Source organism: Rhinatrema bivittatum, chromosome 1 (genome assembly GCF_901001135.1).
Source record: "Rhinatrema bivittatum chromosome 1, aRhiBiv1.1, whole genome shotgun sequence".
Lineage (NCBI taxonomy): Eukaryota > Metazoa > Chordata > Amphibia > Gymnophiona > Rhinatrematidae > Rhinatrema > Rhinatrema bivittatum.
Window position 1 is genome coordinate 277,344,847 of NC_042615.1, and position 26,179 is coordinate 277,371,025.

Here is a 26,179-nt window from a genome sequence, read left to right on the forward strand (position 1 = left end):
AAAAGGTGTGTCCTCTCTTTTCCATCTGCTGGTTGGAGAAGTAAACCCACATATCTGGACTGGTGTAGCAGGATTCAAGAAAAAGAAATGGTCAGGTAAGTTAAATTTCTCCATTTTTAAAAAATGAGGTATCAAAAATTATCAAAATACATAAAACGTAATGGAAGATAGGGCTTTTTATTTTTCTGGTTTGTAGTTTGTGAAGTCTTTTCTTTTAATAATCTCAAACATTGTAGGATTGCTCTGCTGATTTGGTCACTGCAGATGACTCGGGAGTTCTGTGTGTCTGGAAATCCGGTGAAGATTTCAAACTGTTATGCAAGATCTCTGCCTATGGGTAAGGCTCACAAAAGGGAGAGGATGTCAAGCTGTATGAGGTTTCTCTATTCTCACAGCATACTTTGAAACTTGCCTGCATTTAGCTGGTATTTTGTACATTTTGAATGATCACACACTCAATCGCAGACAACACACTTGCTTGTTTAGTACAAGAGGACATTATTGCTGGCTTTATTCCAAGACCCAGAAAAGGAGTAGCATTGGAAATGTATGGGAATACCTTCCCTGTGACCAAGAAGAGAAACTCTGGCATAAGGGGAGATAGCCAGAAAGAGGGCTTGGCAGTGGAAGAGGAGATGTGGCTTGGGGGGAGTAAAAAAGGAAGGAGAGAGGCCAAGAATGAAGGTGAGAAACGGGTGAGTGTGGTTTGAGAGACAAATAGGTTGAGGAGGGAAGGAAATAAATGAGAGATTGAAACAGGGTAGGAAAGAGGGGATGAAAAAGATCAGATTTGGTACAGTACTCATGTTAAGACTTTTACTCTTCTAATCATTTTCAAAGATTGAAAGGGGTGTTACAGCCACCAAGTACTTGAATGATATACAAAAGGGGTTCACAACCTTTTAGGGGTGTGGTCCCCTTTTCAACCTCCAAAAGTTTTGCAAACCCTCACATGTGTCTCTGTTTACACTTAAAATACTATATGGAAGATTAATGTAATAACAAACAATATAATAATATGCACTCTAAAATCATTTGTAATGTATAAAACAATATTAAATAATGATTTCTGATATAAACTGCTCTCCCTCTTGCCCTCCCCTTATGGCCCCCTTCATAAGTGCTGCTCCCCACCTCCACCATAACCCCTTCCTGTCCTGCTTCCTTCCACCCATGGTCCCTTCATATATGCTCTCCCTCCCTCTCTTCCCCCCTCTCCCGCATCTCCTTCTCTGGTTCTGTCCCTCCTGTCTCCCTCCTGTGACCTCTTCCTACTCTCTCTTTTCCCCAGATGTCTTTCTTCCTGTCCTTCTAATGAGACTTCAATGAAGACTGAACTTCATATCCATCGTCAAAATGCAGAAGATGACTAAACTTGAAATAAGGCAATAAGAGGAATAAGAGTATAACACATCTCAGTAAAATCAACATGAGACTAATTGAATAAGAATGCAAACAGCAATCGCTTGTAGCAGCTGTTTAAGGCATCCCTTTAAGGTGCCAGCAATTTCTAGAACTTCTGTCCTCCTCCCTCTTAAGGATCTTTCCAAGTGCTGTCACTCCTGTTCTCTGCCTCTTGCCCTCTTCTCCTTGACCCCCTTCTCCACCTCTTCCTGAATGCTGATCCCATTATGGCCATTTCTCTCCTGATCTCTTTCCCACCCTCCTCACCATAGTCATACTCCTTCCTAAGTGCAGCTTTTTTCCCTCACTGTCAGGCCAATAGGACAGCCAGAGCACATGCAGTAGTGGCCAGAAAGGGTCATCACCCTCTTGCTGCTGGCTCTGGTTGTGCAAACAGTAGCTGTGCTGATGGCAGCCCTCTTCTCCTTCTCCTCTTGGTGCAGCTTCAGCTGAATTAGCAATCATCCGCACTCCCATCTCCTGTCCATGCCAGTTTGGACTTTTTAAAGCCGCAGTCTTCCTCTCCTCAGCGTGGAATCAGGCAGTGGAATTAGGTAGCAGCAGACTTACTACAGAACTCCTCAGAGATGGAGTCTGCCTGCTCTATTGCTTAGCATTTGCACTTTGGTTGCCTCCCTTCTGGCAAACCCCCGTGATAGTTTTGCAGACTGCAGTTTTGGAGCCACTAGTATACAGTAATTAAAATGAATTATCATATCTTTGGTTTCTGCATACATGTTTTGTTATGCCTATAAAGACATTCAGATATAATTTTATTCTTGACATCTTTATAATGGCATCACCAAACCCAGTCCCAAATACTGAAACAAATTCCTGCCTAATTCATGCCATTATAGTTTTTTGCATGGGCTTCATGCTATCTGTGAAATAAATTGATTCCCTTTTTTGATGTGGATCTCACTGGGGTATATTTTTTCTTTTTTTTAAAAGTACAGATTGTGCAACCATATCTTAAGTATTCAGATATATATTCAAAAAATCAAAACAGTTTTCTAATAAAATGAACTACAATGGGTTTGCACAGCTTAGTAGTACTCTTAGCAGTTTTGGTTTGGGTTAAGTTCTTATCACAGCATCAAATGCCTGTTCCTAGAGGAGTTTATTGGGCTTGTAAGACCCTAAAGATGGCTTAATGAAAGGACTTTGAGAGATGCAATCTGTCATTAGAATCCATTGGTATGTTTTTGATGCGATATGTTTGGTTCCTGAAGAAGGGGGATGAGCTAGCAGTGCTACACAGCTCTGGTACTACCAGCTATTCGAGGAAGAATACTAATAGGTTGTACACCCTAGAGAAATCATTATCTACTGGTGCAGTGGTTCCCGGTCTTTTATTTTGTGGCACAGGGCTCACTTTATTGTGGCACACCACCCATTTCCCAATCATTACTTTCTCTTCTCTTCCCTCTCCCCCCTACCCCTTGACATCATCACCTTCTCCCTTCCCTCTTCACCCAGTATCATAATCATGCCTCTTCCCTGGCATCATCATATTCTTCTCTTCTCTATCCCTCAACACCCTATCATCATCATCATCACCTTCCCTCTCCTACCATCTCTTCCCCCTCCCTTGTATTATCATCACCTTCCCTCTCCTCACTTCCTACCATCAACATTACCTTATCTCTCCACCTCCTCAGCCCTGACATCATCATCACCATCTTCCCTTCTATCCCTCTCCCCCACTCCCTGGCATCATCATCACTACTGAGAAATTACTACTTACCTGATAATTTCCTTTTCCTTAAGGTGGAGAGATGGATTCAGGACCAGTGGGTTATGCAACTCTGCTAGCAGATGGAGACAGAGCAAACTGATGTCACAATATAGTCCTGCCGTGACATCAGCCCGCCAGTATTCTCTTCAAAAGCATCTGTGATCAGACTAGCAAAAAACGTGATTAAAAACAGATAACCATTTCTGTACTCAACCAACAAAAATCACTGAACTCGGACAAGAATGAATGCATACTAGTCTAGGGACAGGATGAACACTTACCAGTAATCCCCTGGAACATGTAGCCACATGGGAGGACCACACAGTCATTCTGCAGCCAAGCTGGGAAGCTGAATCAGAGGAAGATAATGCTCCCTGAGCCTCTAAACGGCGCTGGCTCAAAGTTAGAGGGCACGCCAGGCTGAAACACCCAAATATGACAGGCGGCGCACAAGGAAAAGGCTTCTTAGCTCTAGGCACCATTATATATATATATATATATATATATATATATATATATATATATATATATATATATATATAAATACGCCCAATTTGTGCACACAGGATAAGCGCGCACACCCAAGCCGTCTCAACTAAGTCTCAACTAAGTGCCCAAAACCTGAGTGCCCAACCTGGATGCATGCCGAGATGCACTACTAAACCAACGTCCTATAGAGGGCAGCCCAACACACAGGCAAACGCGTGCAAAACCACTGTTGTGACCTACCAACCATTGCGCAGTAGAAAAGCCTCGGAGTGGAGCCTAACCAAAAGAGGCTGCTCCCGCCCCTGAACCTCTCTTGGGGCAGGACGAACGTTGGAACAGCACAACAAGCTCAGAGACCGGGGAAGAGGAATCCCTGAACAACCCTCCTTCACTGTCTCTGTAAGGTATCTTTTTTTTTTTTTTTAACTTACCTGAGCTCAGCCCTTTCTGGATGAGTACAGAGCTGGTCTCTGGCTGTGGGGGGAGAGAGCTTCTGCCATTACCTCTGTGCTCAGCCTCCTGCACCCACTGCCTTTAAGCTGTACACACCAGTTGAAAAACCAGCTACCGGACCAATGCACACATCTGACGGACCACGGAAATCACCTCAGGAATTCTTGACTGGAAGAGGGACCATTTGGTATCACTGCAGGAGAGCGGGGCAATCAATTATCCTTTTTTAAAATGTTTTTTAATTCTCCTTCTAAAATCTGAAGCAATCCCCAGTAGGGAGACGCACATCCTCCATCTGCTGGAGACGGAGAATACTGGCAGGCTGATATCACGGCAGAACTATAAATATTGTGACATCAGTTTACTTCTTCTCCTTCTGCTGGTAGAGGTGCATAACCCACTGGTCCTGAATCCATCTGTCCACATGCTAGGAAATTTCCCTTTTCTTCTAACCCTCTACCCTAGCCCTGGCATCATCATCTTCTTCTCTCTCCCTCCTCCTCAACTCCAGCGTCATCATTATCACCTTCTCTCTCCCTCCATCCCTTCAACCCTCACCTCCACCCGCTTGCATCATAATCACCTTCCCTCTCCCTCCATCCTTTCCCTCTCCCACCACCTCTTCCCCACCTCTTCACATTATCATCATCTTCCCTCTCCCTTCACCCCATATCAACATCACCTTCCCTCTCCCGCTTCTCCTCACTCCTTGGCATCATCTCCTTCCTTCTTCCTCCATCCCTTTTTTCCCTCACCCTTTGGCATCATCATCACTTCCCTCTCCTTCCATTCCTCTCCCCATCCCCCAGGCATCATCATCACCTTCCACCACCTCTTCCCTACCCCTTCGCATCATCATCATCTTCCCTCTGCCTTCATCCCCATCATCATCACCTTTCCATTCCTTCTGGCATCATCTCCTTCCCTCTGCCTTCATCTCCTTCCCTCTTCCTCCATTCCTCTCTCTCCATCCCCTGATCATCGCTTTCTCTTCCCTTTCCCTCCACTCCCCATGCTAATTACTTTCTGTTCCCTTTCCCTTCAACCCTGGCATCACTTGCCCTCTCCCTCATTTCCTGGCATCATCATCATCTTCCCTCTTCCTCACCCCTGGCATCATCACCTTCCCTCTCCACTCCTCTGTCCCACTGACATCATCATCAATCTTCTGTTTCCCCCACACCCTGACATCATCTTCCCTCAAACTCACTCCTTGTTATCTTCACCTTCCCTTTATTTCCACCTTTCCTCCCCACCCCCTTGAATCACCAGCATCTTCTCTCTCCCTCCAGCCTTCTCCCCCATTTCCTGGCATCATCACCTTCCTTTCCCTCTCCCCCCACTGTGCCACATTCATCTGTCCCTTTCCCCACTCCACCCTCAATCCCTGAACAGCACAAGTCTGGGGACAGGCTTACCAAGTGCTGCTTCTTCCTCCTATGCCAGCCTCCCCCTGCAATCTGAACTGCATGGCAGTGTTGCCAGAGGCCAAAAGGTTTTATAGCCCAACCAATCACAAAATCTAGACCAAAAGTAGCCCAAATTTTATAGCTCCTATTAAACATAGAAGTTGATATTCTAACACTAGATTCCCAGACAAGTAGGACTTGTCCGGCTACGTATTAGCCACTAAACATTTGGTTATATTCAATGGCTGCTACATATTCGGATAAGTCACTTATCCAGCTATCTAGTTAACCAGACAAGTTGCAGGCAGGCAATAGCTGAAGCAAGGCGGCGCTACTTAGCTGGATAAAATATTGGGCTAAGTAACAAACTTCAGCCTTAGATGGATAACTTATTTTGATAAGTTAGACCTGCTCTCAATAGCAGGTCTAAGTAATGATTTGTCTGGGGATATTCAGCAGCATAACCATGCTGCATGAATATCCCATCTAAGGTAGCTGGATATGTCTATTCCGCTAACTTAGCTGAACAGATAGGTTTTCAATATTGACTTCTGCAACAGGAGCCCTGGTACTAGCTGCCCTTGTCACAAACAATACTTCTATGTACTGTAATTGAGTCTTTAAGTAACAATTTATAACTTAAAATTTAATTTTATAATTTATAAGCCCCCTCTTATATTTCAAGCATGATCAATGTATGTTATGCATGCATGTGTTAGTAGTAGTAGTAGTTTCAGTAGCATCTATTGAGAAAGCAGATCAAGTGAATCTGAGCTTCAGCGTGGCTCTGCCTGAGTGACAACTAAAACTATCTTCTGTTGCAGAAGAGCAAAAAAATAAATGTGCCACTTTTCTCACTATAGAGCATGTATCTCAGCCTGGACATACTATTCCCCTCTCCCCAACTTCTTGCTGCTATAGTGCATTTAACTCAAGCTAGACATAAATCACACACATTAACTACTCACCTTAAGGTCCTCTCTCCCTAATGCCTTAGCCTCAGACTATAATTAAGTAGGACACAAGCCTCTCCCAGACAGCAGAGAGCAAACTCCCACATTATGCGGCCACATTGCTGAAAGGGACCTGGATCAGTGTTGCCAGTTGCCAAAAATGTTTTCAGCCCAATTGGTCACCCAATCTAGCTCAAAAGTAGTCCAAAACTCAAAAGTTGTGAAAATAACTTTTATGCTGCATGATTGTACACAAATTCCTGCATTGTCTGCATACAAGTTTACAAAATTAACAATGTATATAAAAAAGTAAAAAAAGATTGCTAGAAAAGTATAAAATCAAGGTTGTCATGTTCAGGATGCAGAGCTGCGCCATTCAAGATGTATTAGAACTTCTAATTTAGAAGCAAGTCCAGCTTGGGGACCTGACCTGACCTGACACCCCCCCCCCCCCCCCCCCCCAGGGCACTATATATTTTTGGGCCCTGCCATGCTGACCTCTGTACATTCAGTGCAATATTGTAAAAGCAAGTGAAAATTTTTAAAAAATGTATGCGTTGTGCAGATATTGAATACTCGCACACAGTTTGGGTTTGAAAAGCGTGCTAGCAAATATGTGGCGTGCACAGGAATTGGTCGAGACTCATTAGTGGAAGTATAGGAGATAGTTTTAAATAAAATTGTAGAGATTTATTTAAACTTTCCAAAACTTTGTAGTTCAAATCAACACAGTGAAACACATCCACATATACTAGCCATTCCCCCTCTCCTTCTGCCCAGCAGATTCTCCTCCTGCCTCTAAATGGTGCTTGTAAAGGATTTTCCCCCTTTTTTTTTTTTTTTTTAATGGTTTGGCTAAAGAAAGAGGGGTGCAGAACAAAGTGGGGGGAAAACAGCAGGCACAATGGTATGCAAATTCCTGCATTGTCTGCATACAGAAATCAACACAGAGAAACAAGTGCACATATACTGCCAACTGGCGTGGATAAAGAAAGAAGGGTGCAGAACAAAGGGGGAAAAAAAACCCAGCAGGCACCACCTTGTTCTCACCGTTTTCACACCTGTATTGATTCCGTGCAGTAGCTTGTTGTGACTGTGAGGTATCAGGGAAAGGCTGGTACTTCAATAACTTCATGCTTTGCAGCTTTAAGTGTTGTGGACCCTTGGGCCGGCCTGGCAGAACAGAAGGCTCCGCTGAAGAAGATAGGCCGGGAGGCGGAACCACGGCAGAGGCACAGGTGGAGTCTTCACACTGGAAGTCCAAGATCCCCCAGGAGGAGCCCGAAGGGATCTGGACCGCTGGGGCTTAGGAGACGGCACTGAGAAGAGATGAGAAGACGGTCCAGAAGTCGCAGTCGGCAGGCACGGAGAGTCGGAAGCAAGCCGGAGTCAGGAGCCAGAGAAACAAACCAAGGGGCTGGATCAGGAGCAGCCGAAGCTGGCACAGGAACAGCAGGAGCGGATTCAGGAACAACAGGAACGCAACTAGACACTCTAGCAGAGAGACCTCGTTGCAAGGCAGTTCCATGCGGCAGACGCCGGCTTAAATACTTTGCCGGCGTCTGACGTCATCCAGGGGGCTGTCCAGCACTTCCGGGTGCCTCGGCGGCGTCTCCCCCATGGAGACAACGTGGCCCAGAAGGCCTGGAACACGGCGGTTCCTGACGCGGCCTGGAACGGAGGAAACAAGGTAAGGACCGGGTCGCTAGGCTAGTGACCGGGACCGCAACATTAAGTACATATTCCCCACCTACCATACTCCCCTTTCTCTTCTGGCAAAATGCCCAAGAAAAAACAAAGAAGCCCAAAATCCCGCAGCCGAAAAAAACAGAATTTCCTGCACATACTCATTGGAAAGTAGCCATCTGGCAACACTGACCTGGATGCGTGCACACCCAAGCTGAGGAAGTAAAGAGAGAGAACAGTTTGTTGCCTTCTGCTGAACTAATTATTAGTTGCTTCTGATTGGCTGATGCCCTTATTTTAGAGGGCTTGTTTGTTATATTTTTCTGTTTTTTGTGTAGTGCTAGCCTTATCTGTATATTTTTCTAGATATTGATATTGCTGCATTAAATTGCTGTATGTTCCTAAATCTCTCCTAGCCTCTCTTCTATTCCAGAAGCCATCCCATACACAGTTATTGTGAGTTCTATTTCAGACTGCCTATAGGAACCAGTACTCGCCTGCAGCTCCTGTTCCTGAATACTGAAGACTCTCTGTTGCATAAGAAGACATTACAGATATCTACAATTGTGAGTGTATCATCTACCACTGGTTATGCCCAGCATACCCTGTCTACTCACTACCTATAGTCTCTCCTTAGAGCTCAGCAACTCAGAGATCGTAGTTCCAGTATCAGAGGGACTTCAGCCCTGCCGAGCACATCAACTCACTACTGCCACCTCTGGTGGTTCTACTTCCAGTCTAATAAAGAACTATCTGTTTTTGACTCAGTACTCCAGCCTAGCCGGTGGTCCCTCTCAGGATCTCCACTTGAGGGCGCTGTCATCTGCATCAGCCCAGGGATTCACTATTTCTACTAAGTGTTACTCCTTACACTAATAGAGCGGTATTATCATCTGCCACTCCGTGGGAGCCAACCCACATCAGACCATTACTCCTCTCTCTGCGGAAACTGATCGATTCTAGATCACTCACTCCTTTCTCCTGGCGGGGTGAGCGCTAGCAGATTGCTAACTCCTTGGCAGATTCCTATCAGATTGCTAACTCCCTAGCAAGTACCGCTGACAGATTGCTAACTCCGCCCTCCTGACGGGGTGAGCGCTAACTCCTATCTGATGTCTCTGCCCATCCGGCATCAGATCCAGAACAGATTCCTCCCTTCTTGAGGAGTAGAGCATAACAGATTGCTAACTCCGCCCCTCTGGGGGAGCTGAGGGCTAACACTTCTGCAGAATCTAAAAGTAGAAGAGAGATAGTGGATGCCCTGTAAGGGGCTCTGTTCAAACAAATGGTAATGGAACCCACGAGGGAGGGAGCTATACTCAATTTAGTGCTCATTAATGGAGATAATGTCTCTAATGTCCAGGTGGGCGCTCACCTCAGCACCAGTGATCATCAAACGGTATGGTTTCATATCACAAATAGGATAAAGAGAAGAAGCACGAAGACCCGAGTTTTGCAGTTCAAAAACACGAACTTTGATGAAATGGGGAAGTACCTGGAGGAAGAACTAGAAGGCTGGGAGAACAAGAGAGATGTGGAATAACAGTGGACCAAACTAAAAGGAGCAATTACCAAGGCAACTAAGCTATATGTTAGAAAAGTAAAGAAAAGCAAGAGAAAAATGAAACCTATCTGGTTCTCAAAGGAGGTGGCTGATAAAATAAAAGCTAAAAGAACAGTGTTTAAGAAATATAAAGGATCCCAAAGGGAGGAGCACAAGAAAGAATATCTGGTGGAACTGAGGGAGACAAAGAAAGAAATCAAGACAGCAAAAAGTCAAGCAGAAGAAAGGATTGCCAAAGTGGTAAAGCGAGGTGACAAAACATTTTTCAGATACATCAGAGAAAAGAGAAAAGTCCAAAGTGTTATAGTGAAATTGAAAGGTGAAAAGGATAAATGTGTGGAGAGAGATGAAGAAATGGTAGAAATATTAAACAAATACTTCAATTCGGTGTTCGCTAAAGAGGACCCTGGAGAAGGACCGTCGCTAGTTAACAAGAAACTGGAGGGGAGTGGAGTAGATGAAACTGCATTTACAGAAGAGAATTTATGGGAAGAGCTAGGCAAACTAAAAGTGGACAATACCATGGGGCCTAATAAGGTTCATCCCAAGATACTAAGGGAGCTCAGAGATGTGCTGGCAGGTCCGCTGTGTGACCTGTTCAATAGATCGCTAGAAACGGGAGTGGTGCTGAGTGATTGGAGAGGGGAGCGGTGGTGGTCCCGCTTCACAAGAGTGGGAGCAGAGAGGAGGCTGGAAACTACAGGCCGGTTAGCCTCACCTCTGTGGTGGGAAAAGTAATGGAGTCGCTGCTGAAAGAAAGAATAGTGAACTATCTACAGTCAGAAGAATTGCTGGACCAGAGGCAACATGGATTTACCAGGGGAAGGTCCTGTCAGACAAATCGGATAGACTTTTTTGATTGGGTGACTAGGAAATTACATCGAGGAAAAGCGCTCTGTCATCTACTTGGATTTCAGCAAAGCTTTTGATATGGTCCCACACTGGAGGCTTTTGAATAAAATGAGAAGCTTAGGAGTGAGTGCCAAGGTGGTGGTCTGGATTGCAAACTGGTTGACGAATAGAAGACAGTGTGTGATGGTAAATGGAACTTACTCTGAAGAGAGAGCAGTGTTAAGCGGAGTGCCGCAAGGATCAGTGTTGGGACCGGTCCTGTTCAATATTTTTGTGAGCGACATTGTAGACGGGATAGAAGGTAAGGTTTGTCTTTTTGCGGATGATACTAAGATCTACAACAGAGTGGACACGCCGGAAAGAGTGGAAAGAATGAGACAGGATTTAAGGAAGCTAGAAGAGTGGTCGAAGATATGGCAGCTGAGATTCAATGCCAAGAAGTGCAGAGTCATGCATATGGGGTGTGGCAATCCGAAAGAACTGTATTTGATGGGGGGTGAAGGGCTGATGTACACGGAGCAGGAGAGAGACCTTGGGGTGATAGTATCTAACGATCTAAAGTCGGTGAAACAATGTGACAAGGCGATAGCTAAAGCCAGAAGAATGCTGGGCTGCATAGAGAGAGGAATATCTAGTAAGAGAAAGGAAGTGATGATCCCCTTGTAGAGGGCTTTGGTGAGGCCTCACCTGGAGTATTGTGTTCAGTTCTGGAGATCATATCTCCAAAGGGACAGAGACAGGATGGAGACGGTCCAGAGAAGAGCAACCAAAAAGGTGGATGGTCTTCATAAAATGACTTATGAGGAGAGATTGAAGAACCTAAATATGTGTACCCTGGAGGAGAGGAGGAGCAGGGGTGATATCATACAGACTTTCTGATACTTGAAAGGTTTTAATGAGCCATGGTCAACTACAAACCTTTTCTGTTGGAAAAAAATCAGTAGAACTAAGGGTCACAATTTGAAACTCCAGGGAGAAAGACTCGGAACCAATGTCAGGAAGTATTTCTTCACGGAGACTGTGGTGGATGCCTGGAATGTCCTTCCGGTGGAAGTGGTGAAGATTAAAACTGTGAAGGATTTCAAAGTGGCATGGGATAAACACTGTGGATCCATAAAGGCTAGAGGATGGGAATGAAGAGAAGAGCCATGGGGGTGGCTTGCTGGAATCTAGGCTACTACCTGGTGATTACTACCCTTACTCAATAAGCCTTCGCATGGTTAATGCAACTCTAACATTGCTCTCTTCTTCAACAGCAAGGGGAAACGTGGAAAAGAGGATTTGCATTCAGACAACAACCAACAAGGACTGAACTTCACAATCTGGGGAAACAAATAAGCGTGGGGGTAGTTGCTTATTTCGGCAGTTACTACCCTAAACCAATTAAGCCTGCTACATTACTTTGAATGCATAAACAGCGTTGCTCTCTGCTTCAACGGCAGGGATAAATGTGGAAAAGAGGATTTACATTCAGACAACATCCAACAAGGCATTGATTGTGCAGTCTGGGTAAACAAGCATAGGGGTAACGTGCTTGATGCGGCAGTTACTACCCTTAACAATTAAGCCTTGTGCTCACCTTTGATGCAACTCCAACATTACTTCTGCATCAATGGCAGGGGGTGGCAGGAAATTTGAATCAAACAGTTACCAACAAGGGCCCTGAACTTGGTGGTTGGTGAACAGATAAGTATGGGAAAATAAGTGTGGGAGCTTGCTGGGCAGACTGGATAGACCGATTGGTCTTTTTCTGCCATCATTTCTATGTTTCTATGAGTCATCATTCTGCAACTGTTGGCACAGGAGGAACTTTCTCAGACAGACAAAAATGACTCTGGTTACTTTGGTAACTCAGCCATCCCAACCCAAACCCAAAACTAGCTCAACCCGCACAACAGATTCTTTCCTGCAGAATGAAAAAAAACCCCAACAAAACTAGCTCAATTGGACATGAAATCTGCCCTATTGGCAACATTGCTGCACAGGGCCAGCAGGTCTCAAGCCTACAGAGCCTCATGCAGTTTCTGTTGCACAGGAGAACCAGCAGAGGGGGAGCAGGAGCAGTTGCAGGTAAGCGCTGCTCTCAGACACCCCCTGCTGGAAGGACATTCTGGGGGCCAGCAGGGAAACAGGAAATGAGATTGAAGCCACCGCACACCTGCACTTCAGCCTTAGGCACACTAGTGTGCTGTGGTACACCGGTTGAGATACGCTGCTCTAGTAGCATCTTTTGCTAATTGGAAAACATAAATGGCTAGGACTACCACCTGGGATTTGGAGAAACAAGGTAAAATAAAATCCTGACTCTCAAAAGTATGGCCGCATAAAAGACAAACATTTTATAAAGTACATTCTAAAGTCCCCACTAAGGGGGTCATTTTCACTAAGCCCTCTAGCGGCAGGATATATATACACATACTTCCTACCCCCATACTTTTAATACAATTTTCAAAGAGAAAATATGCAGATTCAGAGTTCTCACATACTTGGCCCTGTTATTTCTGCAGCAGAGAAACAAGCAAAAATACAAACGTAGGCCCTCACTTACTAAACATTCTTCGCATAGACACAGAATGGGAGAAAAGCCTTAGTAAATCAGGTTTACTCCTTTGAGCTGCTCATGCTATCACAAGTGCATCTTTTTAATCTGGTTTAAAATACATGGGTTATGAAAGCATACACATACATACTTTTAGCTGCTAGGCAGTGTGCGGTTCTCACTCCGAGGATCTAGCTCGCTAACTCCTTAGTTAATTGGCTAAATACCTTTTGAAAATTATCCTCTGAGGTAAATCTGAGGGAAGCCAGAACATGCTGAACATGGCTTTGACATTGTGTTAGGATTGTGACTTTCTTATTGGGAAAGAAAGTGTAAAGAAATGTCAGGAAACAAGTTGCAGGTGTTCTCTTTTTTGTTGGTGTAACCTGGATTTTTCAATTTGCTTTTCAAGAGCTTTGCCTCACTGTTGTAAATGGGGTCAGTAAGGTTATATGGCTTCAACTTGCTAGTTGACCTTTTCTTTGTACATCTCTCACTGAACAAACGCACCTAACACCAGAGCCCCCAGTTTTCTGTGTCAGAGATTTCAAGATTCTGCACCGAGTTAGCAAATTATGAGGCAATTATGAACAGATTTGTATAATTTTGTATAAAGATTGACTGTAAAAAGTCAGTTTCTATTGAAATTTTCACTTTTTTAAAAATAATTTTAACCTATACAAGTACAAAATGTACCAAGAACAAAAATCAACTATTTATCAAGTTAAAGGCTTATGTTACAAATTTTGAACTGTGAAATGTCACTTTTGTTTTGAACTGAAATATTGCAACCATTCTTTTTATGTTTTCTTGAGAAAGTTGATGTTTTCTTTCAAATTATATGAGCACTTCTATGTTGAAAATACCCTCAGTAGTGGCATTTTTGAATTGCTGTGTCTGAGCTTGGTAAATTACTGTGGTGTCAAGAGTATGAAGTGCTGGTGAGCTGCAGCAAACAGTATAAACTGTGAATTGTTTGGTGCAGGTGCACATGCTCATCAGTAAAGATGTGGAAAGGGATCATAGCTGCAGCCTATGGGAGTGGACAGATCCGGATCTACGATGCTGCATCAGGGGTGGTGCATGCTGAAGTGAACGCACATGCCAGGTGGATTTATTCTTTAGACATTGCACCTGATTCTGGAAAGGTAGGTGTCTTTATAACCTTACTGGCAGGCCCAATAAAATGAAGATTTTCATTTCAGTTCTAGAATTAGTTTATTTTCTTTCTTCCATGCAGGGACCTTGATATCTGTAGCCTCCTATATACATGTCACATTGTTTCCTCATTTATAAAACCATACAGAATCTCCAGTTTGTATCTATCTTTCATCTTGTTTGGTGAAATCATAGATAATCTAATTACTAATCTTTTCTCTTTTGTGTCATTCTCTTGTTGTAATGAATAGCTGTGAGTAGTTAGGTATTCAGTCTGTTAGGCATAATTAGTTTGCATGGACATCTAAGCTCTATTTAACTGTTTGGTAACTGATTCCTGACAGTTTTTTTTTTCACACATCTTGATTCAGCTGCTGTCTGGAGCCGAAGATTCCTTCGTACAGATCTGGAAACTGAGCCAAATTCCAGAATCAGATATTGTTGAGGTACTTTTAAAGACATGGCATGTATGTAAATCTCAAAGCACTGGACTGACACCTGACCAAAGATCAATCAAAACTTCCTTTCCATGAAAAAAATCTTACCTCTTTGCATTATTTATACCTTAGAGGTACTGGTTTTGAATTGCTATCATCCTTCCCCATTCTCTTTCTGACCACTCCAGGATATTTAGATTACACCTTTCAGCCAAGAGTGGATTATATTCAGGTACTATAGGCATTTCCCTGTCCCCAGAGGGCTCAAAATCTAAGTACCTGATTCACTACGGTTTTTTCCCATAGACGCAAAATGGGAGAAAAGCCATAATGAAACTGGCCTAAAGTTTGTACCTGAAGCAATTAAGGGTGAAGTAACTTGCCCAAGGTCAGAAGGAGCCGCAGTGGGATTTGAACTTTGGCTTCTCTAGTTTGTAGCCCGCTGCTCCACTAGGCTACTCTTCCATTCCTGGCAGCCACATCGGGAGACCGTGGCCAGAGCACACAGTATTCAAGGTGCGGTCTCACCATGGAGCGATACAGAGGCATTTTGACATTTTCCGTTTTATTCACCATTCCCTTTCTAATAATTCCCAACATTGTTTGCTTTTTTGACTGCCTCAATACGCTGAACCAACGATTTCAATGTGTTATCCACTATGACACCTAGATCTCTTTCTTGGGTGGCAGCTCCTAATATGGAACCTAACATTGTGTAACTATAGCATGGGTTATTTTTCCCTATATGCATCACCTTGCACGTATCCACATTAAATTTCATCTGCCATTTGGATGCCCAATTTTTCAGTCTCACAAGATCTTCCTGCAATTTATCACAATCCGCTTGTGATTTTACTACTCTGAATAATTTTGTATCATCTGCAAATCTGATTACCTCACTCATCATATTCCTTTCCATATCATTTATAAATATATTGAAAAGCATGGGTCCCAATACAGATCCCTGAGGCACTCCACTGCCCACCCTTCTCCACTGAGAGAATTGTCCATTTAATCCTACTCTCTGTTTCCTTTTAGCCAGTTTATAATCCACGAAAGGACATCACCACCTATCCCATGCTTTTTACTCTTCCTAGAAGCCTCTCATGAGGAACTTTGTCAAACGCCTTCTGAAAATCCAAATACTCTACATCTACCGGTTCACCTGTATCTGTTGCGGTCCCAGTTGCAGCAGCCGCAACTAGGCCCTTACCTTCTTGGTTCCGGCCCGTCTCCGAGGGTCTGCAGCCTGTTTCGCGGCATCCACAAGGGGGGGACGCCGCCGAGAAGCCCTGCCTGGACACCTTCTTCCTAGGCGCGCGCTCAAGCCACGCTTCTGAAAGCCGTTTCCCGCCACTGAAGGCTCCGCCCTATCGTGATGTCAGACGCCGCGGCCTATGTAAGGCCGCCGCGGAGCCCAGGACTTTGCCTTGCAACGGGGTTCCTTGCGGTTCTCTTTTACGCCGTGCCCTGGAGTGTGCTATTGCGTTAGCAACTCCATTCCTGCCTGAGACTTGTTACACGCCGTGCCCAAGTCTTGCTTCTGTCTGGCTTGCTTGCAGTAACCTGTTCTACTTCAGTTCCAGCTCTTGTCTGCTTCCAGTAGCCAGTCCTGCTTCAGCTCCTGTCTGGTTCCAGTAGCCAGTCCTGCTTCAGCTCCTGTCTGGTTCCAGTAGCCAGTCCTGCTTCAGCTGTCTGGTTCCAGTAGCCAGTTCTGCTTCAGCTCCTATCTGGTTCCAGTAGCCAGTTCTGCTTCAGCTCCTGTCTGGTTCCAGTAGCCAGTCCTGCTTCAGTTCCTGTCTAGTTCCAGTAGCCAGTTCTGCTTCAGCTCCTGCTTGCTTCGGTCCCAGCCTGCTTCAGTTCCTGCTTGGCCGCTGATCCCTGCCTGCCCGCTCCAGCTCCAGCTTCCAGATCTCCTAAGTCCCAGCGGCCGGGCTCCTACGGGCTCCTCCCGGGGGAGTACCGGCTTCCAGGGTGAAGCTCACGTCCAGCTCCTGCCTGGTATCCGCCTCCCGACCTGTCACTCACTAGAGACTATAGTTCACCTCTCCCTAGTCTCTCACAGGTCGGCCCAAGAGTCCACTAAACAGCTCACTCACAACATGTATCTACATGTTTATTAACTCCTTCAAAAAGTGAAGCAGATTTGTGAGGCAAGACTTGCCTTGGGTAAAGCCATGCTGACTTTGTTCCATTAAACCATGCCTTTCTATATGTTCTGTGATTTTGATGCTTAGAACACTTTCCACTATTTTTCCTGGCACTGAAGTCAGGCTCACTGGTCTGTAGTTTCCCAGATCACCCCTGGAGCCCTTTTTAAATATTGGGGTTACATTAGCCACCCTCCAGTCTTCAGGTACAATGGATTATTTTAACGATAGGTTACAAATTTTTACTAATAGATCTAAAATTTCATTTTTGAGTTCCTTATTCAGTAGTGTGTCTGCATCACTGAATATCCTCCAAAGTTAGCGGAATAAGTTTATCTGGCTAACTTTGCAGTCCAGCCAGTGACTGAAAATGGACCTCTTTGCTTCTCCTGCTCCCTGCAGTTCATCCTGTTTATGATCTCTCTGGCTTGCCCTCTGCTTATGTCCCAGCAATCCTATTCATACTGTATATTGTTGAGACATCAGAATAAGACTCAGATAACAGTTATATCAGTGATAAAGAAAAATCCATGTCGCATGTCCTTTTATGAAAACTAGTAACCATACCATATGCATGAGTGGCCAGAAAGTTTTCTGGCTCTCATTACTAACTGTAATAACTGTCACCACCAAGATCACAGGTGGTGACAGAAAAATCCTATGTCTGAGAGTCTTGTTAGTTAAGTGTGATGATAGACAAATGAATGCATACACTTTATTCAGATCAATTGACACTCAATCTCCCCTTATGGATTATTTTTCCATTCAATCTATAAACGCTTTATTGCTCACAAACTGTGAGTCATCTCATTCAAAACACCACAACTGTTCACTAAGAGGCTGTCGGGCCTGAATTGTGACCCGAATTTGCCTCGCTATTTAAATTGAAAGAAAAATTTATGAAAGATGGAGGAAGGGTTTCATATATATGAATTTAAACCCCCACCAGGGTGAACTCAATTTGTGTCAATATAATAATAAACCAAACCTCCTCCATCCGATATTTTTGAAGAAATGTGTGCAACCAGTTCAAACACCTGTGTACTTTTTTTAGTGTGATTTTTCACTTTTTCTTTTTCTTTCTAAATGTCATGAACAATTGACTTCACAAAACAATTTTAAAAGTCCCGACTTATCTGGTAAAAGTTGACAACCCAACGGGACTTTTAAAATTGTTTTGTGAAGTCAATTGTTCATGACATTTAGAAAGAAAAAGTGAAAAATCACACTAAAAAAAGTACACAGGTGTTTGAACAGGTTGCACACATTTGTTCAAAAATATCGGATGGAGGAGGTTTGGTTTATGATTATATTGACACAAATTGAGTTCACCCTGGTGGGGGTTTAAACTCATATATATGAAACCCTTCCTCCATCTTTCATAAATTTTTCTTTCAATTTAAATAGCGAGGCAAATTCGGGTCACAATTCAGGCCCGACAGCCTCTTAGTGAACAGTTGTGGTGTTTTGAATGAGATGACTCACAGTTTGTGAGCAATAAAGTGTTTATAGATTGAATGGAAAAATAATCCATAAGGGGAGATTGAGTGTCAATTGATTAGTATAGTAGAACTCCCCAAAAAATATTTTTTGGTGCTTTGTTGTATTAGGTATCTTACACTTTATTCAGAGACATAGCTCTGAGGGAGACAGAGTGAGGGGAGGGACTAGAGAGACTTGCTGGTTTCTGCAGGTTCAGACATGTACAGATGAGAAGAGATGACGAGGATGTGACATTGTTAAAGTATTGACTGAATTACTACACACATGGAAGATGATTGCAGCTGTAAAACAAATTATCATCTATGGTAATCTGCCCAGTGGGCTAGGAGATCCTTAGTTATCATTTTTCATATATTATAACTCATGTTCTTTTTTTTTCTTACAGATTGAGCACTGCCACTCTGAGTGTGTGACTGATGTGCAAATCTGTGGCTCTCGTTTCTGTGACCCAGAAGGCAACGCTTTTGCTGTGACGGGTTATGACCTCAGCGAGATCATCCGATACATCCTGATTTGAGTGACTGAGCAGGGAACATTTCCATGGTTCTGGTTGCATTAGAGAGATTCAAATGGGATTGGGAGGGGTGTTAGGAAGTTGCTCAGGTGCTTCATATACACAGGATGCTTTGGTAGTTAGCCCTGCAGAACCAGAGGGATTATGACAATATGCATTCCTGGTTAGAGGCACCTAAACATACACAAATGTTGAGATGATTCTGCTAGAATTAGGGTATGGAAGCATAGCCTCTTCCCCTGAGTTTCCAGTTAAAGGTGCCAGAAACCTTAAGCCCTTCACTTAGGGGCATCAAGCATTTGGTTTGTACTTTGTGCAAAGTGCAGAAGAATAATTCCAGCCTTTCAGTATCTTGTAATTTGAACCATTCTGTGAGCCAGAGACCTTTAATCGGTATCTTGAATGACTGTCTCAATAACGTTATTGGTGATACAATCTGATCCTTCCCAGCAGCACACCTGAATCATAGGGTTTTCATAAAATAGTGTAATAGCTGGAGGAGCTTACATTGGCTTATCGGAGTATGAACTCTTAGAGAAACCTTAGATCTGGAGCAGTCATATGCTAGGACAGAGTTCCAGTTTATATAATAAAATCAGCCAAGGGATCAAAGTGAAATTTGCAGACATTTATTAGTAGAGAGATACTGATTTCTGAAACACAAGGGTGGCAGTCCTAGATGGAGCCGTGTAATGGAGGTATTTTTTGAGGGCTTGCATTTTCAGATAGTAGTTTCTGATCAATTTTTAGATCAATAAGAAACTGCTAAAAAAAACTACTTAAAGTAATAAAGGTCAAGCTAACAGTCAAGAAAATGGGACATATCTGTCTCCTTGAATCAATCTCAAGATTTAAAAAAATCCACCCATCCCTAAGCATTGGAGCATGGTACTAAAGTCAACACGCCAAAGTCCATCATATGACACATGCATTTTGCATTCATATTTTCAGGAATATTTATCTGAAATTGTTCCTAAAAAAGGGAGATGTGTAAGGCATATGATAACTTTGATAACCAGTTATCAGCAGCTTTGTATTTAGATTGTATATGTCCATAAAGGCATGTAGTGTATTTGAATCCTGTGATTTTGGAGTTTCTTCCTAATTAATGAGTTTACTGTTTCCAGTGGCACCACTTTTGTCTCTACCCGAGCTCTGTGATTCTCCATTGATAAGTAGGATTAAATCAGCCATAACCAATGGGTGCCATCAAATGACAGCAGTGAAACAGACTCATTTCTCAGAGCACAGAATTCTTTTTGAGCATGCACAGGAGAACCCGCATATAGCTGCTGCCTCGAGCCCCTCAAGTCTTTCTTCATCAGAACTACCGCATGAATGGATTCCCACTTTCTCTCAAAAGTTTTAGGCATTAATAACTTTTTTAATTTGCAAGTTCATGCTGCTGTCTCAGCAGCCCCTCGGAACTTTTAAGTTCTCCATTGCCTCAGATACAATCTTAGGCGCTCGTTCACTTAACCATGATAAAGAATAAGTATTACTATGCGTTAATAATAGAAAATAATGCTGGTAATAGCTCATTTTTCTCATGGAATTCATAAAGGCACAGAGGCACAGACAAATTATGATGCAAAGCAGTATTTTAATGCAACGCGCAAAGCGATATTTTATTGCATTTTGCGTTGCAATAAAATGTCTCTTTTTGTATAAAAAAGACAATTTTTTTGTTCCTGCTCATTTGCGGGTTGGTTAGGCGCTGGAAGAGAGCAAGATGAGAGAGATGTTTTTGTAGAGAGAGTTGATTATTCAATTACCTGAGTGCTTTGTCCTGTTTTGTTTACATTTTGTCATTATCTTTTTCATTTTCTATAGTCTATTTGCGATTGAAAGAAGAGTGTGCACTGTTGTGTTTGTCTTGTCTCTCTGTCCTTTTTGTTTAGATTGTGAAAGGGCAGCTTGTGTGTGCATGCTAGAGGTAAGGATGGCACGTGGCAGGGGAGTGAATGGATGTGATAGGCATATGACTGGGGTGAGTGAGGATAGGGAGAATAAGGAAAACATGAGGGATAGGAGAGCCATAATGGTAGTGGAGCCAGAGGTAGCAGGGAACTGTAGGACAGAGGTAGAGTGAGGGAGCATGGAAATGATAGTGGGAGGTGGTGATGAGAAGGCAGGAGAATGAGAAGGGTGGAGGATGGCAGGAGAGGGCAAGACAGCTGAGAGAGGAGGCAAGAAGAGCACTTAGTGGAGGAGCAAAAGGTGGGGAAAAAGGGCAGGGAGATGGGAGTGGGCCAGAGAGTCAGGAAGGGAGGGAACTGATCCCCCTGGATGTGGCTACTTGGCAGCAGCACTGAGGAAGGCAGAGGCTTGCATGCCTGCAAGGTTTCCCAGGAAGAGAACGACATACTAATTGAGAGAGTCCTGGCAAACTATGACCAGCTGTTTGGGCAGCAGGCAGCCAAAACTTCAGAGGGCATGAAGACTATGATCTGGATCAGGATTTCCAGAGGCTGGAGGGAGATGAAGCAGTGAACAGGTGTCCTACATTTTTCGCAACCTCAAGGCCAGCCTAAAGAGCAAGATCACTTCCATAAACAAGCATGAGAGGGAGATTAGAGGATGGGCCCCTTGCCCTATAACCCTGACAGCAATGGAGCAGCACCTGAAAGATAAACTGGGACCATATGTCTTCAAGAGAGTGACACTGGATCTGGACACAGCAGAGATGAGGTGGCAAGTAAGCCTTTGGGAGATGTGAGGGAAGGTTTGATACCAAGTAATAAGATGTTCACCTTTCAGATTAGATGTTTTACATCAAGTGACAAAGGTGGTCTATTTCACTCATAAGCTTTCCTGTTTCCTTTAACAGGACCCAGCACCCGGCAGACCACACAGGATACAGAGTCAGGGGAGAAGACCAGCAGGAGACAGCCCGAAGAGCAGGAGGATTTGCAAAGATGCTGGATCTCGTGTGAGCTCTCATTCAGTACATTACTGCCAGATGGAAGTTGGGAGGCAGAATTGGAAATCATGATCACTACTACTGTACACCATGCCATGTGCAGGAGGAGAATCAGATGGGGTTGCTGCAGAGCCTTCAACAGAAGAAACAAGCTGTTTGCTACCAGGGTCCACTCCAGCAATGCAGACAGCTTATGCTGGACCACAGACCCCCACAGCAACCAGAAGATGCAATGGCCAGGCTACAAGAAGACCACCTCTTGCATGGCAGTACACTCCACCATGACATGAAATGTTTATGAAGAGAGATGCAACTTGTGCTTCAGGACCAGCAGCAGCAGCAGCAGCAAATGTTGATACTAACCCAGGGCCTCAACAGTCTCGCAGCAGCAGTGAATAAATACATTTCTTTCATCAACAGTCACAAATTTGAACATTACCCTCCTGCAGGCAGTCCAAGCTTTAGAGTAGGCAGCTTCCAGTTCAGCATCTGCAGCAACCATATCCAGGAATAGTCTCAGGCTTTTGACCTGTAGCCTGGATAGAAGAGATCCCCCCCCAAAATGAAGACCTGCACGGGAGAGTTGCCCTTACACTAGGTTTCCATTGCCATCTGATCCTAGCAGCTAGGTCTGCTCTAGCTGAAGATTCCCTGTACCAAGATGATGAATGGAAGGCTGCCTGCTGGAGCTGCCCAGGCAGAAGATTTCCTGTGCCTGGATGGTTGGGTATCTGTCCTGAAGTGATAGTCTCACATCTCACTCAAAGGAATTTCTAGTTAGATTCCCTAGTGTATGCTGGCAATACTGACACTATGCAGGAGAGCTTAATATCCCTTCATGTACTGCAGTAATAGCTTAAGGCAGAACAAACCTAAAGTGGGCTAAAGGACAAAGCATAGAAGAGCTGTAAACATAAACTAGATAAAACCAAATGTAACTAGATGTTGTTTTCTCCTAAAAGACTGTCGTATTGTATCAAATAAGGCTTTAGCAAGTAATTATTAATAATCATTAGTTTGTTTAATAATCATGATAATGGGTATGAAACTGTTATCTCATTTGTTAGTTCTCTAAAATTTACCTTGTATGGGACAATAGCAGAAGTACATAACGATATATAAGTTGATTTCTTAGTTGCATATGTCAGAATTGTTTCTCTTTTGATAAGCTAATTTTCTATGTGCACATACGTTGAATAAAAAGAGGAAGTTTCAAACCAGTGAAACTAACTGTATCATTCACTTTTTCAGTCTAATAGGAGTAATTGGGACCTTCAGGATTCCTATAATTCCTTGGAATCCACAATTTGGTGCACAAAGCTCTCTTTGTGTTATAATTAGTGAGGTTTGGGTGGACCCTTGGACACTGTGGCAGCTGACCATGCCCACGGGGGGGAAGTCCCGTGAAGGGGCCACAAGTCAGGCTCAGCTCTGGACACACAAACACAGATATTTCTTTATTTAGACAGTTTGAGAAGCCACCAGAGGTGGCAGTAGTGAGTAGAAGATGTAGCCCGGCTGGGCTAGTATTCCCCAGGGCGCTGGAACAGTGGTTCCTCGGGTAGCAGTGCTGTAGTGGAGAGAACTGAGAAAGTGAGTACGATAGAACATTCACAGAGTCCCAAATATGGAGAAGCCCCGAGATAGAGAAAGCTGGCCCTCGAGGAGCGAGAACCAGATCCCTGGGAGCAGAGAGACTCGTTGGCAAAGTACTCACACAGCAGTTCCATGTAGGAGATGGCACTGGTGCTGGAATGAGGCAGGCCCTCGAGGAACGAGTACCTGGTTCCAGGGAGACAGCTCTGAGGAGTGGATGGTAGTAGTACTCATTGATGATGTCTGTAGTGAATTCTTCCAAGTAGAAGAGAAGATAGATGCAGGCAGCGGGTCAGGGAACATGGGCCCTCGAGGAGCGAGTACCGGTTACCTGATAGCGACCTGAAAGAAGCAAAAGAGGCCCCCGAGGAGCGGGTACCCCGTTAGCAGAAAGAGTCCAATGGAAGTTGGAAAGGCAGAGTAGCTGGGTACGGAGAGCGAATCCCATCCGTAAGAATTCCCCCCTTGCTAACTCAATGGCTAGCAATAAACTGTAGGCTTAAATATCCAGGCAGCATGACGTCATCACAGGGGGACGCCCCTGAGGAACGCGCCAATGAGGAAATAAGAATGAGGGTCGCGCGGCGCGCACGCCCTAAGATACCTGTAGAACATGGCAGGAGGCAGCGCCCAAGCTGGTCCGGGGACGCTGGAGAGGACGGCAGGCAGACACCGTGGCAGCCAGGCGTCCATGAAGAGCAGGAGGAGCCGCAAAAAAGGAAAGGTAGGTGGAGTGAAGCCGTTGGGAAGTGACGGTCGCAACACTTTGGGAAGGATGAGAATATTTTTTCAAAAACTTCTTATTTTTTCTCCCTTCTTATACCTTTTATTCCACAGCAGATACTTCTCTTTCTTTTTGAATGAATCTAGTTCTTTTGTAGTTTTCACTAATTGTTTTTGTCCTGCTGGTTGATTTTTATTTGTATGGGGCTGAGGTTTTGGCTCTGGCTCTGTTTGGCAGAATTCATCTCTAGTTCCATTACCTCCTAGTTGGTTTTCAGATGAGTCTTTTGGGGGGGGGGGGGGGTTATTCTTTCTCTCATGGTTCCAGTTTTGGGCTTTTGCCTAGCTCTGTAGCTAAATGAGAGGATTCTTGATTTATAGATTCCTGTTGTTGGCATGCAAGAGTTGAGCTTAATGTGCACCTTTTGACATTCACCGGTGAGTGAATGCGCTAGCCATTGGTGCATGGCTTTCTTGTGGTTTCTGGTACCGGTTCTGATTACATTCAGCTAGGGACCTTGCTGGCGTCCTAGGCTCCTGATAAGTTCAGTCTGCCTTTTCTCCATGAGCGTGCAGAGTATTAACTCTTTGATGTGGTGTGTAGTTAGAAAGGATAGGGGAATTTTGTAGCCAAAGAGGAGGTCAGCTCTTAACATACTGGTGGTGGTGCTGTGGGTTTGGTTTTTGATTGTGTGGGATATGCTGAATTTCACTAGCGTTGTGTTAGATTTTTAACAAGAGGATATCAGTTGTTCTATACCAGAGCCTTCGCCAAATACCCCAGTTCATCTCCCTTGGGACAATCTCAATGTTTTGTTTTTTTTCTAATGTAAAATAGTGGAAACTATTCTCAAGATCAAAATCGTAGAGCAAATAGAAAGACATGATTTAATGGAACACAGTCAACACGAATTTACCCAAGGGAAGTCTTGCCTAACAAATCTGCTTCATTTTTTTGAAGGGGTTAATAAACGTGGATAAAGGTGAACCGGTAGATGTAGTGTGTTTGGATTTTCAGAAGGCGTTTGACAAAGTCCCTCATGAGAGGCTTCTTTGAAAACTAAAAAGTCATTGGATAGGAGGTGATGTCTTTTCGTGGATTACAAACTGGTTAAAAGAAAGGAAACAGAGAGTAGGAGTAAATGGTCAATTTTCTCAGTGGAAAAGGGTAAACAGTGGAGTGCCTCAGGGATCTGTACTTGGACCGGTGCTTTTCAATATATATATAAATGATCTGGAAAGGAATACAACGAGTGAGATTATCAAATTTGCAGATGATACAAAATTATTCAGAGTAGTTAAATCACAAGCAGACTGTGATACATTACAGGAGGACCTTGTAAGACTAGAAAATTGGGCATCCAAATGGCAGATGAAATTTAATGTGGACAAGTGCAAGGTGTTGCATATAGGGAAAAATAACCCTTGCTGTAGTTACACGATGTTAGGTTCCATATTAGGAGCTACCATCCAGGAAAAAGATCTAGGCATTATAGTGGATAATACTTTAAAATCATTGGCTCAGTGTGCTGCAGCAGGCAAAAAAGCAAACAGAATGTTAGGAATTATTAGGAAGGGAATGGTTAATAAAATGGAAAATGTTATAATGCCTCTGTATCGCTCCATGGTGAGACCACATCTTGAATACTGTGTACAATTCTGGTCGCCGCATCTAAAAAAAAGATATAGTTGCGATGGAGAAGGTACAGAGAAGGGCAACCAAAATGATAAAGGGGATGGAACAGCAACCCTATGAGGAAAGGCTGAAGAGGTTAGGGCTGTTCAACTTGGAGAAGAGAAGGCTGAGGGGGGATATGATAGAGGTCTTTAAGATCATGAGAGGTCTTGAACGAGTAGATGTGACTTGGTTATTTACACTTTCGAATAATAGAAGGACTAGGGGGCATTCCATGAAGTTAGCAAGTAACACATTTAAGACTAATCAGAGAAAATTCTTTTTCACTCAACGCACAATAAAGCTCTGGAATTTGTTGCCAGAGGAGGTGGTTAGTGCAGTTAGTGTAGCTGGGTTCAAAAAAGGTTTGGATAAGTTCCTGGAGGAGAAGTCCATTAATGGCTATTAATCAA

The 26,179-nt window shown here is 43.8% G+C and overlaps 1 protein-coding gene across 2 annotated transcripts in view; it reads left to right on the forward strand.

The window, feature by feature from the left end:
- The window catches only part of WDR54 (WD repeat domain 54), a 74,166-nt gene extending 54,239 nt beyond the window's left edge, over positions 1 to 19,927 (forward strand). For both annotated transcript variants that reach the window (XM_029595322.1, XM_029595331.1), the window contains exons 8-11: positions 237 to 337; positions 14,073 to 14,235; positions 14,617 to 14,691; positions 18,721 to 19,927. In XM_029595322.1, the coding sequence (XP_029451182.1) occupies positions 237 to 337; positions 14,073 to 14,235; positions 14,617 to 14,691; positions 18,721 to 18,852 (471 nt within the window). In that variant the 3' untranslated portion in view covers positions 18,853 to 19,927. The remainder of the gene's footprint in view (positions 1 to 236; positions 338 to 14,072; positions 14,236 to 14,616; positions 14,692 to 18,720) is intronic.
- Positions 19,928 to 26,179: the final 6,252 nt, after the last annotated feature.